This window comes from Micrasema longulum, unplaced genomic scaffold (assembly GCF_059751315.1).
Source record: "Micrasema longulum isolate JH-2025_06_02 unplaced genomic scaffold, ASM5975131v1 h1tg000226l, whole genome shotgun sequence".
Classification (NCBI taxonomy): domain Eukaryota; kingdom Metazoa; phylum Arthropoda; class Insecta; order Trichoptera; family Brachycentridae; genus Micrasema; species Micrasema longulum.
The window spans coordinates 105,580-121,143 of NW_028277431.1; the positions used below are offsets into that span (position 1 = coordinate 105,580).

The following is a 15,564-nucleotide window of genomic DNA, read 5'->3' on the forward strand; positions in this document are numbered from 1 at the left end:
CTGGCACTGGATGACAAAATGAACTATTAAATGGAACAATGTTTTTCTCGACGCGCGACGATTCCAACCACTATTTATCCGATTTTATGTCAAGTCAAAAATGTTGTTTTGTTTTTGTTCTAAATTCAAAACTTCTAATTTTGAATATCTTCTTTCTTGATGTTGGGTAGGTACCATAAGGATGGGTCAAAGGAAGGATGGGAACGAAAGGTAATCGGCCAGGAATAGTATCGATAAATGCTGTTATTTACTTAACATCCGCTGTACTGGATTTAGGGATATATGCGGTATTGCTTTGCTTCTTTAGTAGGGAGGATTCATTTGCAGTACTGAATTTAATCTAATGCAAGCTCTCTATTAGTCAATTTCAAAATTTAAATATAGCAATCAATGCCGCTTGTCCCATTCAATTAAAAACGCCAAAAAAAGCTATTTTGATATTTTTGGCTCATACGCAGTATTAAACTATATTTATTAACTGATATATATTTTGTAGAAACTTTATTGGAAAACATTTATAAATTAATGGTAGTACTCATATTTCAAATTCATCTGTCTCGTTAGGATTATCTGATAAACACATTAACAATTTCATTATAACCCAATCTTATTTATGGTACTATAGATCTGTATATATGGTAACCACCTTAATTTGTTCTTCTTTGAAATAATATTTAAATGTGATTTTTTTAAATATTTTTTTATTATAATCTTGTATGTTAATGTATATTCTTTTGGTTAGTGACTTAAAACATTATTTTATTTTACTTATCGGTCTTTATCACCATGTTAAATGCAAATTAAATATTATATTATATAACACTTAATTATTTAATAACATTTTGATTGTGCTTTAGTTATGTAATCCCACACCAAGCACAAAAGGTTGTCTCTTTTTTGGTGTGGTATTTTTTTAGTTTATTTTTTTTAAATAATTGTACTTTACGCTTTAAATGTATTATTTATATTTAAAAATGCATCTGTTTATGAAACATTTTCAATAAATAAAAAAAACACATTGTAAAAAAATAATCTGAAATTGACTTTTTAATAATTTTTCTTTCAAGAGTAAAACTGTGAATTCAAATGACATCAAACATTTATTTCATTTTTTAAGATATTCTTTTTCACTATCTCTTTTTAAGCATTATGTACAGATTGTAACTGCACTTTAAAAAATTGTTATTTTAATAAATTAATATTATCACATTGGTCATACAGTGACTAATAAATTCATAAATATTGCGCTGATAAGAATATCTGAAAAATATCACAAACACTTTGCCCATAAAGAAATTATTCAAAAACTATTACTAAACTTTATTAAAATCGGGACATCCATAAATTTATTAAAAAACATTTCATATATTTTGTTTACTTAGATCTATGTTTTTTATATGTATATTCATATAAGATTACATATCAATTGTATGTTTTCTCATTTACCAAGCAGTATCTACTACAAATAAGAAGTATTATACACTAAAAGTTAATAAAATGTTAGTAAATATTAGTATAACGGTGATGGTTATATTCCTTGAACTGTGATGTAGAGGTGTGTAGTTCGCGAACGACCCTATCATACTGACAAGGTCAGAAACATTGAACTAAAGATATGTTTCTTTAATCTCACTCAGTTAGTTCGCGAACGAAAGGAGTGCCGAACTAAATAGCTCTTTGTGTCATTTGGATCTTTCATATCTTCGTGTCTCATGGATATCTACCTCATTTCGTTAATTCATTGAACGAGATTGTGTCCTTATTTCTGTGGTTAGTAGGTAGATTAGATACCTACATATACACTGTGTATCTATAGTAGGTACCTAAATGCCTAGACTGGCTGCTTTGTTCTTTGTTCTTCTTTATCTCCCGCGCTCTGCACTTGAAATTTAATTGACACTAATTATGAAATGTCGCAATAAATATGCTATTTCATGAATTATATTTACATTGAGATAAAAACATTATATTTCATTTATGCCCTCTAATGTGAACAAGAGGTTAGTTTGTTCACTCAAGTTTATTAGATTATATATTTTTCTGTTCAGTATAAATAATTACAGAAACAATTTTATTAATCAATTTATTTATTAATTCATTATAAAAACATTCGTATTCACTAACCTAATAATAGCTTTTTAGGTTGTGCCCGTGTTAAACCATAATAATTAACATTAAAAAAATATAAAGTAACTTAAAATAAATAGTGATTAAAATAAATAAATTTCAGAATAACAGTCCAATCGGATGATATAACATTAAAAAATAATTACAAATGAAACAATGTAAAAAATAACAACTCAATTGTGGAATAAATTATTAGGTTAGTTATCCATTTTGTGCTAGAGGCCGATTAATATTTAAAAAAAATAAATATTTGTTTATATTTTATTTCATTTGCCTTAGTTTTTTTATAATATATTGTATATTGCTGCACACGTTATGAATATAAAAACCTATTTTTTTTAAATGTAAACCCTCTAAGGGATTTTAAAAATTGATTGTAAGAGTAAATAAAAAATAAATAAGCCTAGCATGAAATATAACTTTCTATAATATATAATATAACGTTTTTTTTAAATAAAATAATTTATCTGTTTTCTACAGGTTTGTGATATTATAATATCTAAAGAACAATATTATCAAATCTATAAAGAAAATTATGCTGACAAACCAGCCAAAGGTTTAGAATTATTTGTTTTATTTACCGCTCGTACGCATTTGGCTCAAGCGAACGAAAGAACAAAACGAACTAGAGACATGAAAGACCCAAAAGTTATGGAGACACAAATGATATGATGATGCGAAAGATGCGGAGATATAATGACCTAAATGAGCCGAATATGCAAAAGACACATTCGTTCAATTGAACTACTTAAAAGATACGGTCACTTTGGTGATGCAGATCAAGTGAAATGTATCCTCTCGGTGACAGGGTCTTACCCACGTCAACTGTGATGGTGTATTTTAGTATTAACATTTTGATTTAGCGAGCGTCCTGAGAAAACAATGGGTACCTGAAGTCGCGAATATTTACTAACGTTTGTTAAAATATTTGACTACAAAGTTAATGCTTTAAATATCAAAAATAAAAATAAAACAGTTTAATTCCATTACATTTCTAGGTCGAAACTTTGATGAAAAAGTATTCCTTATAACATTCAGCTTCTCATAAGTAACAAAATTCAGTTTCTGTCCCTTAACAACTGGTTTTTTCTTCACTAATAGAGTCCTGCATGGCCAAAGGATTTGTTTAAAGTTTGGATTTTTGATCTTCAACACTGACAACATCAAATTTAAAATTATGATTTCTTAAATTTTCAATTAGATTCGTATTCATAAATGCTGCACCAGGTGTTAGCACCCCTCCGCTGAAAAATAAATAAGGATAAACATTATGTCGGCAGTAAAAAATATGCACATGGCGATTGAATCGATTTAAGTTTTATTGGGTGCAACATTAAAATGAATAAAAAAAAACACCACAAGACCTGGACTCAAACAACGGACTTCATGTTTGAAAAAAAACAAAGTTAAATATTAAAATCAGTCTCTGATTTTGACATTAGTAATCGCCAAGTAAGATAGTTTTCCATTTTTGTTCAAAAATTTTCGCATCTGTTTATTGAAGCATCTTTTGGGCTACAATCCTAGGATTGGTCTGTACCAAGCACTCGATCCCTCCACTCATCTCTGACACCTGCCAGCCTCTTCTTTTCTCCTGATATCTACTACAGCAGACATCGCACATCCCCGATCACCTGGTCTATATAGCTATATCTAGGGAGACCTCTCTGATTATTGTCCTCAACAAAGTAAAGAGCAGGCCCAGGTGTCTGATATTATGGGTAACTCTACTCTCTTGTGCTATCCGGAACAGTTCTTCTACACATAGATATTAATTAAAAATAATATTTGAATTTTTTGTAAGTTACTATTTGTCCCGAAGATAGATTTCTTGAACAGGTAGACAAATAAATAATCAGCAGTGTGAAGCAAATGAATAATATATTTTTTAAATATACTTACTTTCCTGGTATTTTGTGATTTTCCTTAATAAGTGCTATGGCACTATAAATGAGAGATGTACAAGTTGCCCCGTAACAAGGATTAACTCCAGTGACCTGAAAATAATTAAAACGTTTTTTAAAAATAGGGATCATAATAATATATGAATTTAGCAATTTAGTTTTTTAATTACATTGCATATAAAAATAATCAGTATGGTCATGGTCTAATTCATACATCAACTTTTAATGATAATAGTTTAGATCTAAATAACTCTCTAGGGAGGAAATCCAGCCTGTCTGCAAACATTTGGACATACTCAAAATATTGTTGAATTAATATTTTGATAAAATATTGTAATAAAAGTAGAAAAGTGTTAAATGTTATAGTAATCTTTGTTCACACTAACATATCAAATTTTAAAATTCATGATGATTGTTTGCCAAACAGATGAGTCTGACTCTTTTTTGTAAATTCTAACCAGCAGAGTATATTTTTATTGTTTAATTTCTACTGTGTATTTTTTCAATAAATAAAAGTTATTTTTAATGTTGTTATTCTATAAACGAAACTTAAAAACATGAATGTTTGTAAAGCATTATTGTAACATATGAAAACAGTAGTTACTAACCTCTATTTTCATTTTCTTTGACGGTGCATTATTTAAGCTTTCATTTGCGTTCCATCCTTCACCGGATATAGTAACATAGAAACGAGTATTCTTCATCTTTTCTTCCGTGGGTCCCTGGTGTGAAGCTACTCCCAGAGTGAACACCTTTGGATGGTTCAGAAGTAGCTTCTTTCCACAGTTGTACTTGATCAGGAAACTCACTATCGCTCCCATACATATGCAGGACAAGGCGTTCATGAGACGGGGGAAACCAAAGTATGCGTGCATCTGAACTGGTCGGGTGTTGTAGTTATCGTGTAGAAATCTTTGTGTACGATTTACTACCGGACGGTCAGCGCCCAGAAATGGAACATACCAGTAATTATCAGAGTTGTTTTTATGAATGAGAGACCTGAAATATAACAATACTAATAATTATAATTTGTTACTGTTTATTTTGAATTTATTAAGATTAAGCCATAGGAGAATTATAACAGATTTATTAAATTTATATAAAATAATCCATTCCATGTTTGACACCAATGCAATTTTATCATTAATTCATTTTAATGTACCGAAAAGGACAGTTCAGCAAACCTACCAATACTGTGGCAACAATACTTCGACATTATTTGGTGAAAATGCAGTCATCAATTGACTTCACGCTCTAGGCAATGAGTACCAAGACGTTGGTGACTCATTGTATGTAAAGTTTAGTACATACAGGATGCCTCTTCTCCTGTATTTTATGGGTAGGAGAAGCTAGTACCTAATAGTTCTAGATAACATTTTTTTAGTATTGTTCAAATTTGTTTAAACTTCTTTATTAACTTTTATTGATTTATTTATTTATTTTATTTACCTAAGTTGTAGTTTTAAATAATAATACAGGATGTTCTTTAAATCCTGTCACATCCGAAACCACAATGATCAGTATGGGCAAGAAGACATATTAACATATTTAAAAAATATTTAAAACATAGAAAACTTTTTAAAATAAAATATTTTAAAACGGTTGCTTACTTCTGCAGGGGAGCGCGGCGCAGTGTCAGATTTCCCCCTTCCCCCGCCTCGTTTAACCCCTGCAGAAGTAAGCAACCAGACAATAATATAAAATAAAATACTGAGCAAAATCCATAAAAACAAATATGGCAGCTGTTTTCCTAAGGAACAGCTTTTCTTTTATTACAAAAGAAATAATAAAATGATTTAATTACAGTGTTAATATATACAAATATGTCATCATTATAAATTCTCCGCCTGCACCTAGGGGTGCATAGGGCACTGCATCGGCACTCCAATTGCAGCGTATCTACATCATTTTTGTTACTTGGAAGGTAATGTTATCAGTTACACGTTTCAGGTCTAGTCTAGAAACATTGAAATATTGCAGTGTAGAACCACCTTTAAAACTAATATTTCACATATATAAACATGGTAAACTTTTTGAAACCATACAAGTCTAATGCAAAATAAAATCAATTTATGGTAAAATCATAAAAATATAACATAAACGCATGCTACTTAAAAAAAAATTCTAGTGTGAATGCACCGGCATACACTGTACTTGTGATTAATGAACGCAAGGCCAACCAGTAAAACCACCTTTTAGGAATCGAATTCAATACTTCCAGCACAGTAAAGACTTACAATTTTTTAAATCAAGTTAATTTTTTATTGTCATTCAGCCTACCTTTGACTTAAATGTGGCTTGAGGAAAGGCAACTGCTGGGGGTATAATTGTTTTCTTATTGATTTCAGCTCAGCGGATTCCGACACACCATTTACGAGAGATTCCCAAGTGGCGTAATGGAACACGGCTTTATCATCAGGTGGAGCGTCAGTGGACGTATACATGCGCATAGATGTCTCCACTGAATTAACAACACCTTAAAAAAGAGAAATTCATTTGTTGATATTCAATATTTTATATTTTAACAGAGCCAGAGAACCCTCCGTGTTATGTGTATTGTTGTATGGGATACTTCAAGCTTTCTGTCTAGATATGGTATACAATATGTAACAAGTACGGATGAGAATACCATCCTTATTACTACCACTGTGCTTAGGCGTAACTTAATACCAGGTTTATAAGTAAAGCCCTAAGTGTAAGTAATACTGTGTTTTCAGTAATACTGTGTTAGCTTGTAGTAGTAAATAAGAAATAAAAAAGGGAAGGCCCATGCACAGATGTTTAAGTCTTTGTGGACATTTTTCTAAAATTATTATTAATAACAAGTTTTTTTTTTGTGTTTTAAATAGTTTATTTTTGTAGCAGAAAAATGTACATAATTTTGTTAAAAAGTCGGGCCGGCTACTGAGTGAAGGGTGAGTGAGTACTCTCACATATATTGCTAAATTTAAGGCTTTATTAATAGAACTACGTCTGATTTCCAAAGTATGCTTACACTTAAAACACTTTATTGCTCTTTAGTTCGCCCTATTCTTGAATATGCATCTGTAATCTGGTCCCCTCATTATGCTGTTCATATCAAGCGCCTTGAATCAGTTCAACATCGTTTTATAAGAAAAATTGCATGGAAGATGGGATTGGAAAGAGGAAACTATTCATATTCTGATATGGAGAGGTTTTTAAGCATATCAAGTCTTGAAAAACGCAGATGCATTGCAGATATAATCTGCATGTATAAAATTATGAACTGTCTCATTGATGCCCCTGAAATTTTGCAAAAGATTCTTTTTAACGTTCCCACCCGTAGACTAAGAAATAATGAAATGCTTTTCCTCGGTCACTACAGGACCAATTATGGTGCACAGTCGCCTTTGCCCAGAATGATCAGGCGGGTGAACGATCATCAAGATCTTGATTATTATGGTGTAAGGATGTCTTTCTTTACAAATCAGCTAAAGAATCTGTATAGTTAGCCTATGCTTTTTACTTAATCTAAAAAATCTATCATCTGTCTTTGCTGCTTATTTCTGTTCCTTATATTTTTTTATTCCTTTGTAAAAATTTCTTTTAATTGTAATGTTTATAATGGACTTTGTCCGTAAATAAATAAATAAATAAATAAATAAATTTTCTCCAATTTTACGTTACAAAAAAGATTAAAACTTATTTTGAAACAAGCACAAGTTCCTATTCTCGCGAGTTACAGAACTATTATTTCAGGGAAAAATAACTGAAAAAGTTAGTAACGATTTTATAACTTTTGATATTTTTTAATGAGTTGAAAAGGAGCTTTAAAAAAACGTACCATCAAAATTCTGTTGAAGAAAGACTACTCCCATATCGGCAGGAATACTGTCAAAGCCACAAGCGCTTACTATATATACTCCCGCCTTCTCAGCTGCTTCGTTATACCTCAATTGCATCTTCTCCATAAACTTTAACAATAATTAATCAAAGCAACAAATTAACTTGGTATATTTTGTCAATTTTTTATTTTATTAATATACATAATTAGATTAGTGAGAATCTATCTATACATATTACATTATACTAAAAAGTACTTATACCTGTACTAAAAAGAAAAATATATTTTTAAAATTGTTTGGTCAAAAAGTTTAGTTAATTTAAATTCCAAAAAAAAACTATTCAATGAAAAAGTTCTTTGCGCCTATTATATTCCTTAGACGTAAAGCAAAAATTAAAATTAATTACAAAAATTATGTGATAATTTATGTCAATTTTATAAAAATCAATAAATCAGAGATATTCCTAACACTTGATGATGGTAAAATGAATTGATACATTATTGAGTGTCGAATTCTTTGTTGACTAATACTGAAATTTGAGTTGAAGGAATTATTAGGAAATGTGGAAACCTGGGCATTTACAGGACTATGATTTCCACATCTCTAGAAGTTGTATATCGAAAAAGTCAACAAATACCTCCTGTGAGGAAACTTAGAATAATGTGAAAGTACTTTGACTTAATATATACAACTTCTGAAAATTGTGGCTATATGGAACTAACAAATATTAGGCAGAATGGTGAATGATACACAGTGTTGATCACTTGAACCAGTCAATTAAAGGTCATAAGAGCTAAAAATGCCTAGATTTTGAAATTATCAAAAGTTCCTTCATCTCTTCCTTTAGAGATTCTTGTCTCTTTAATATACTTTTTTTGCACCACAACAGGCCAGAAGACCCAATTATAGTGGTGAATTACAGACTTGAGAAAAATCATATTTGTCTTAGCCATTACACCCCGGACGCCACCATTATAGCATTGTCATATACCTATATATATATATTTATGTATATATTTATTTATTGAAAATGTTGTATAAACAGATACATTGAAAAAGAAAAATATATATATATTTAAGGCGAAAACTACAAATGAAAAAAAAGACTAAATGAAATACCACACCAAAGAAGAGACAACCTCTTGTGCTTGGTGTGGGATGTTAACTAAATCACAATCGAAATGCTATTAAATAATTAAAGGTTACAAATACATATATGCATATAACATGGTGATAAGTATTTGTGAAGATGTTGGGTTATCAGGAGCTTGCCAGAGTAGAAGTACCTAATAGCCGCGACATTAGCTTATAGTATTATTATTCATTTACTAATTATATATATGCATGTATACGTTTATGTGTGTATATATATATATAAATGTATTATTTTGATACCGATTATTATTAGGGGAATAATGTAAATAAATGCCTTGTTACTCTGTAGACGTCGCTTAGTACGCAACTGTCGGTTTGAATTCAATTACGCCGTATTGTGTCATTTGTAAGTGTCAAAATACTGCTGGGATTAAAAGAGAAAATGGTGGGATCACATTTCATGTATAAGTAGCGAATTCACAAATAATGTTATTTAAGAATTCAATTATTTTACCATACATCAGATTGTTAAATAAAACAAGGTACACATTTTGTTAGTATTGCCTGGGTAGTTGATTTTTTTACCCGGCTTTCTATTAATAAAACTTAGTATAATATTAAACGGTATTAAATTACGTAAATACTAAATGTATTTATTTTTTTATGTTTGCCTGATGTACCTGTTTTTTTTTATGGTCCAGTCAGAAAAATATTTTTTGTGGTAAAACATAACCCAACATTTTACAAAATTATCTTATATATGTGATATGATAATATATTGTTTGCGGTCTGGTAACATTACGCGGCCACTACACGCATGCGCGCAGGCGGGATGTCGGGCGTTTGGGCACAGTGCAATGTACGCAAACATGATTCTACGGACCTTCTGGAATATTATAATTCTATATGGTATCATGTAAAATAAATAAAATACAAATTTACCGCTGGCTCTCCACTAACATCTACATGATGTGTCCCAGTCTCCACACAAGCCTTTACAACCGGCTCTCCGTGGAATCTGTATGGACCACAACAATTGATAACTACTCTTGCCTGAGAGGTCATACGGAGCAAGTCTTCTTCATTTGAAATGTCTGCAATGATCACTCTCACATTTGAAAAATTATCTCCTGTAAAAAAATAATGACTACAATCAATAAAACAGATAATAAATTAAGAAATAAAAAAACATTGTGACAATCAGTAAACTTAATATTATTTCAAATAAAACTCTGACTTCCTCTTGGGTCTAACATTTGAAAAAAAAGTTTTTAAAAAAAAAAAATCACATTACTTTGCGAACAGATTTTTTTTATGGAAAATAAATTACAGCCATTTTAACATTATTTCCTTCAATATTTCTGTGGCCCGGATATATATGGGCCAATGTAGTAAATCGTAGTATTACAGAGAAGAGTGATTTAGCCATTTTGTGGCGTTATAATGAAATGTTTGATAAAAAATTTAAAATATCCAAGTTTTTTTATTGAGATTGACCTTCGGCAAGAAAAATATGAAACCTGACATTAGCCCTTCTAGATCCAAGCCACAGCTTTATGATAACATTTTTAATATATTTGTATGATAACTATTCATAATAATACTGTTTTTTAATAAAAAGAGATTTAAACTTTATTTAAAGAAGTCTCTTTTTCTTCAATACTACATCTTAACCGTGTTTAATTGAGACAAGTCAGGAGGTCTGAGGTTTGAACTCTGCTCAACCACAATTTGATTCCCATTTTCTAACACGATTATTTACAACTAAATAAAATGCTCTCAAAATAATTATTTGGGTAAAGAATAAGAATGTAAATATTTTTTTTGAAAAAAAGCTTGGATTATATTTTTCTCATGGATTTTTAGGATAAAAATTATTTTCTTGCAAATTGACATAAAATTAAATTACATCTTTATTCATTGAGCGTGCAGACCTTAACTTTATTTTCCAATATTATATTATTTGAATGACAACTTTTCGCCTACTAATGACACTTACCCGTTTTATTTGATACATCATTTAAAACTTTATTCAATTTTTCCCTTGATCTTCCGGCTATACCCCAACTGATGTCTTTCTCAAAATATTTAGTTATTCGGTTCAATTCTTCGACTGCATATTTGCCGGTAAACCCACTAGCACCAAAAATAATTAAATCTAATCTTTCCGACATCTTTCTGAAAAAATAAATACAAGAAATAGTCATATTATATTCATACTTTGATGAATTGACATAGGTATAAACAGAATATAAAAAACCACAGATATAAAATGTTTTGTTATCAAAGGTTTAAATTAATAAAATCTCATTTTAACCATGTTTAATTGAGACAAGTCAGGAGGTCCGAGGTTCGAACCCTCCTCAACCACAATTTGTTTCCCATTTTCTTAAACGGTTATTTATGATTTACGACTAAATAAAATGGCTTCAAAAGAAATATTTGGGTAAATAATAAGAATGTAAATATTTCTGTTCAAAAAATTGTTCATGACCACATGGAAAAATCCATGTGAGAATGAAGTCAACTTTAAGTTCTTGGTACCCTGAAATATGGCGGATTCCTATCTTTTATCTTAAGGCATGAATTTTTCTAATTCCGAATTATTTCATTCAATTTAAAAATGGTTTAAAAAATATTTTCTTCAATTTAATAATGTGTGTAATATTATTAAAACATTCTTATTATTTTATTTCTCCGATAAAGCATTCAAATTTGGCAAAATCATTTAAACTATTTCTTCTTTTCCACATCCGCTCCTAAGTCGAGTATGTGCATGGCATATTGCCAGCCAGCACTCTCGTCTCTTCCCACGTCAATCCCGCTTCCCTTAGTTTGGCCAAATAAAGCCCAAAGATCATCATTGACTGTCTTCCAGGATGGTGGGAGCCCCCGCAGTGTCCAAGAAGAAGCAATTTGGGTTTAGGTTCTCTTGACTGTCTTAGTACGGAAATAAGTATGAATTATTACAAAATAAAAAGTTATTTTGAATAATATTCATCATGAAGTGTTATAAAGTTCAATCAATGGAAATAAGTTATTCATATTATTTGAAAGTTTAAAATAAAAAACAACTTTGTACATTTTTACATCACTACACATTGCCTTCTTAATTGATAATGTTAAACAAAGTTATTGCTTCAAAGGTCAAAAAGGATTTAAAACAATGGCAGATAGTTCATATTTCTATCTAACAAATTAACAAGCAAAATTTAGATTTTGCATACATCTAGAAATTACAGTGCATGAATAATAAAAGAGGCAATTGAAATACTCAAAAACCCAAATAACATAAACAAAGATGACGGGCTGAAAATAAACTCAACGTGGATCCCGGCAAAACACATGTTTTTTTCTACAAAACACTCAATTTTCTCAGTTCAACAACCCTGAAGTTGGTAGCCGAAATGTCGGAATGAATCCTACTTACACGGGATCACCCAAAAAAATACGTGTTGATAACAGCAACCGTGAAAACCTACGCACCTATCAAAATTTAGGTTGCTGAATTGAAATAATAACAATCTTTTAAAGTGCGTTTTTGTACAATTGAAACACCATCAAAAACACAAAACAGTCCTTTGTACTGATAAAAATAAAACAAAACACCTTTATATTCTTTGTAAAATATTAAACATGAGAATTTTTACAAATATCACACTTCATTTTCCATATTCAAATACTATTTGAAGCATCGGACTTTAGACTGATTATGCAAAATAAGCACAAGAATAAATACAATAATGTAAATGACTTCAGCAGATAAAGAAGTTGGTATCATTTAGGGAAAAATAACAATTTTATTTTGCTATCTACAAGATGGTGTGATCCTTGAACAGAATATTTAAATAATAATAATAAATAATAAATGTTGTAAAAGACGATTTACTTAAAAAAAATATTTTAATAGTACTTATCTTAACATATTAAAAGATTGATAGAGATTAGAAAGGCTTGGTGTGCACCTATACTGTTTTTTTTCTTAAGTAGGCTATGCCCACAAAAACAAAAAAATTGCTCGTTGCCAAATGACAAAAACTGCTCGAAGGAGCTTAAAAACAATCATTTTAAGTTTTAACAATCGTTGGAAAGGAAAAATATGAAAATACTTTATATTTTTCCTTTACAGTGTATACAATTTCATGATGATATTATACATCTTTATGAATTTTGTTATTTAATATTTTAGAGATAATTTTCTATACAAGGCGGATAAAAAATGGCAGATAAAAAATGGCCTGACTCAAATGCATATCGAATGTTGGATATAGTGATAAAATAATAAATAACTACCAATGCAAATTAATAACAGTCGGCTTAGTGGTGTAATGGTCAGCACGTATGCCTACCATGCAAGAGGTCTCAGGTTCGATTCCCGACATGGTTGATATGAAATATATTTTATTTATAGTCCCTGGACAGGTACCTGAAGACTGATCATATTACCTTTGTGTAACAAAAATGATCAAGATACGCTGCAATTAGTGTACCAATGCAGTGCCCTATGCAACATTAGGTGCGAAAGGGGAAGGATGATAATGATTAAAATTAACAACATATCTATATACTTACTAGTCTAGTTTGATTCTAACTAGAATCACGAGTTAGTTTTATACTACTCAGTGAAACTCCGATTATTTTATTATAGAAACCCGTTTACGAGCAGCGAGGTTCTTTTACTTCGAGGTTTTATTTTCTGATCCGGATATTTGGCAATCCCGATTAAGATAAACGGAATTCCACACTATTTTAATAAATAACTAGTGATTCTAACTGGAATATACTAGACCTACAATTTTTTACAATACATACATAAATATTTTATACCTTATTATTTTAACATCATGGGTAATATTTATTTTTATTTATTTTGTACATAATGTTATTTGTACATTGGCGGGCTTATTGCCAAATGGCAATTTCTTCCAACCAACCAATAAAATAAAAGTTATATTTTTATACAGAACATATTCAGTAGAACAAAAAAAAGATTAAAAAGCTAAAAGTATATAAAAATAGAAATAAACGTATTTTTTTTTTAAATTACCTTAAACCAAAACTATTACTCAATGGGAAAAAGGAAAAAAGAGGAAAGAGGAAAAAGGAAAGGAGGAGAGATTAAGGAAGAGAAAGGAGATGTTTTTTCAGACGTGATTTAAACAGAGATAATCTAGTAACATCTTTGATGGTGGATGGGAGATGATTCCACAGACGAGCCGCATGGACACTATATGAGTTAGAGAAGAAAGAGGAATTGTGGATGGGTATTAAGAGAGTGCCTCGAGAATTAGAACGAAGAGGTAAACCATGAACTGATAAGCGTAGAAATTTTTCACGCAGGTATATAGGAGCGTCAAGACTATGAAGTACATTGAACAGAAGTGAGAGGGAGTTGTAGTCTCTCCGCTGTCTAATTTTGAGCCATTTCAGTTGCCTACGATAATCAGAGATGTGGTCATTTATGGAGATATGATTTATTTTTTGTTACGACGCGGCATACATTTTTTTTTTTTGTTTTTTTAATTTATTTAATAGCATAATTATACATTTTTACAATTTAAAAAAAATTTCACTTGTTATATTTTTACTAAAACTAAAATCCCACCAAGCCACTTTTTGTAGCTTGTTGGTGTATGTTTATAGTAGATAATATGCAATATAGCAGAAGAGGGGTTATTAGCCACACTTATGATACCAAATTATGTAAACGATATGGAAATTGGAAAAAGTTCACCACAACACAAATCAATATTAGACACATTGACTATATTTTTTCTATATTATTTCTATAAATTAAAATTATTGAGAAAATGTTACATCGCACGTCAAGTTCTTTCGGTGTCAATATTTTGGTCACGTGTAGCGTTGCCAGACCCGATCAAGCGAAAAAAGATAAATTCAGAAAAATAAATCGGTAGATTTCGGTAGATTCGGGAGAGGGGGTAGAAGGGGATGAGGGGGCAAAAATAAATTTGACAGTTGTCCGAAATTAAAGCGCCGCGCCGTTTTGCCATATTTATTTTACCATATTATATTCAACAATACCAGCCAATTCCATAATTAATATATCATTCATCGTATACTTATGTACGATAGATAAGCAGTTTTTTAAATAAGCAACTGATTGCAATCGAAGTAATCAAACAAGCAATAAATTATTATAGTGTGAATTCGTTTAATTTGCATTGAAATTTTGTTCTGTGGAAAAAACAAGGAAATGTATAAAAATCGGTAGAATTTCAATTGAATTCGGTAGATCGGTAGATTGCTCCCAAAATCGGCAGATCTACCGAAAAATCGGTAGATCTGGCAACGCTGGTCACGTGTGATGCGGCGTGATGCGTGATAATCAAAATTTTTAAATATATTGATGGGTCGTTCTGTGGTCAAGCTTCTTATTCAGTGCAATCATTTGCAGTCAGGTCATCCTCATTTCGATAAAATATCTTCACGAACAGATGAATATTTCGAAAACTATTTCCTTAAATTTTCCGAAATTACGTCATAAAAACAAAGTCGACAGATTGACTTGGATTGATAGAATATGTCCCATGGGAAGACCTCGGGTTTTGCCCATGCCCATGGGCTGCACGATGATAGACCATTTTTTTTAAAGATCTTGGACAAGTACT

The 15,564-nt window shown here is 30.5% G+C and overlaps 1 protein-coding gene across 12 annotated transcripts; it reads right to left on the reverse strand.

The window, feature by feature from the left end:
- Positions 1-3,016: 3,016 nt before the first annotated feature.
- Positions 3,017-14,802, reverse strand: LOC148283501 (lipid droplet localized protein-like). Of its 12 annotated transcripts, none has more exons than XM_088243727.1 (8): positions 14,750-14,802; positions 10,932-11,110; positions 9,875-10,062; positions 7,837-7,966; positions 6,312-6,507; positions 4,640-5,030; positions 4,030-4,124; positions 3,017-3,371 (listed from the first exon to the last, which is right to left on the reverse strand). In XM_088243727.1, the coding sequence occupies exons 2-8, from the start codon at positions 11,104-11,106 to the stop codon at positions 3,254-3,256; spliced, it is 1,293 nt and encodes a 430-aa protein (XP_088099853.1). In that variant the 5' UTR covers positions 11,107-11,110; positions 14,750-14,802; the 3' UTR covers positions 3,017-3,253. The 12 variants fall into 12 exon arrangements, with proteins under 12 accessions (XP_088099853.1, XP_088099856.1, XP_088099854.1 ...); XM_088243730.1 differs by lacking the exon at positions 14,750-14,802 and adding an exon at positions 14,628-14,645; XM_088243728.1 differs by lacking the exon at positions 14,750-14,802 and adding an exon at positions 13,980-14,118.
- Positions 14,803-15,564: the final 762 nt, after the last annotated feature.

What these genes read in the sequence shown, in the direction of transcription:
- LOC148283501 (XM_088243724.1), bottom strand. Translation starts at nt 11,139, where the DNA reads ATGACTATTTCTTGTATTTATTTTTTCAGAAAGATGTCGGAAAGATTA. An exon ending in ATGTTAGTGGAGAGCCAGCG is followed by an intron (nt 7,967 to 9,874) that starts GTAAATTTGTAT and finishes TTATTGTTAAAG; the next exon opens with TTTATGGAGAAGATGCAATT. An exon ending in CAAAGAAAATGAAAATAGAG is followed by an intron (nt 4,125 to 4,639) that starts GTTAGTAACTAC and finishes AATTATTTTCAG; the next exon opens with GTCACTGGAGTTAATCCTTG.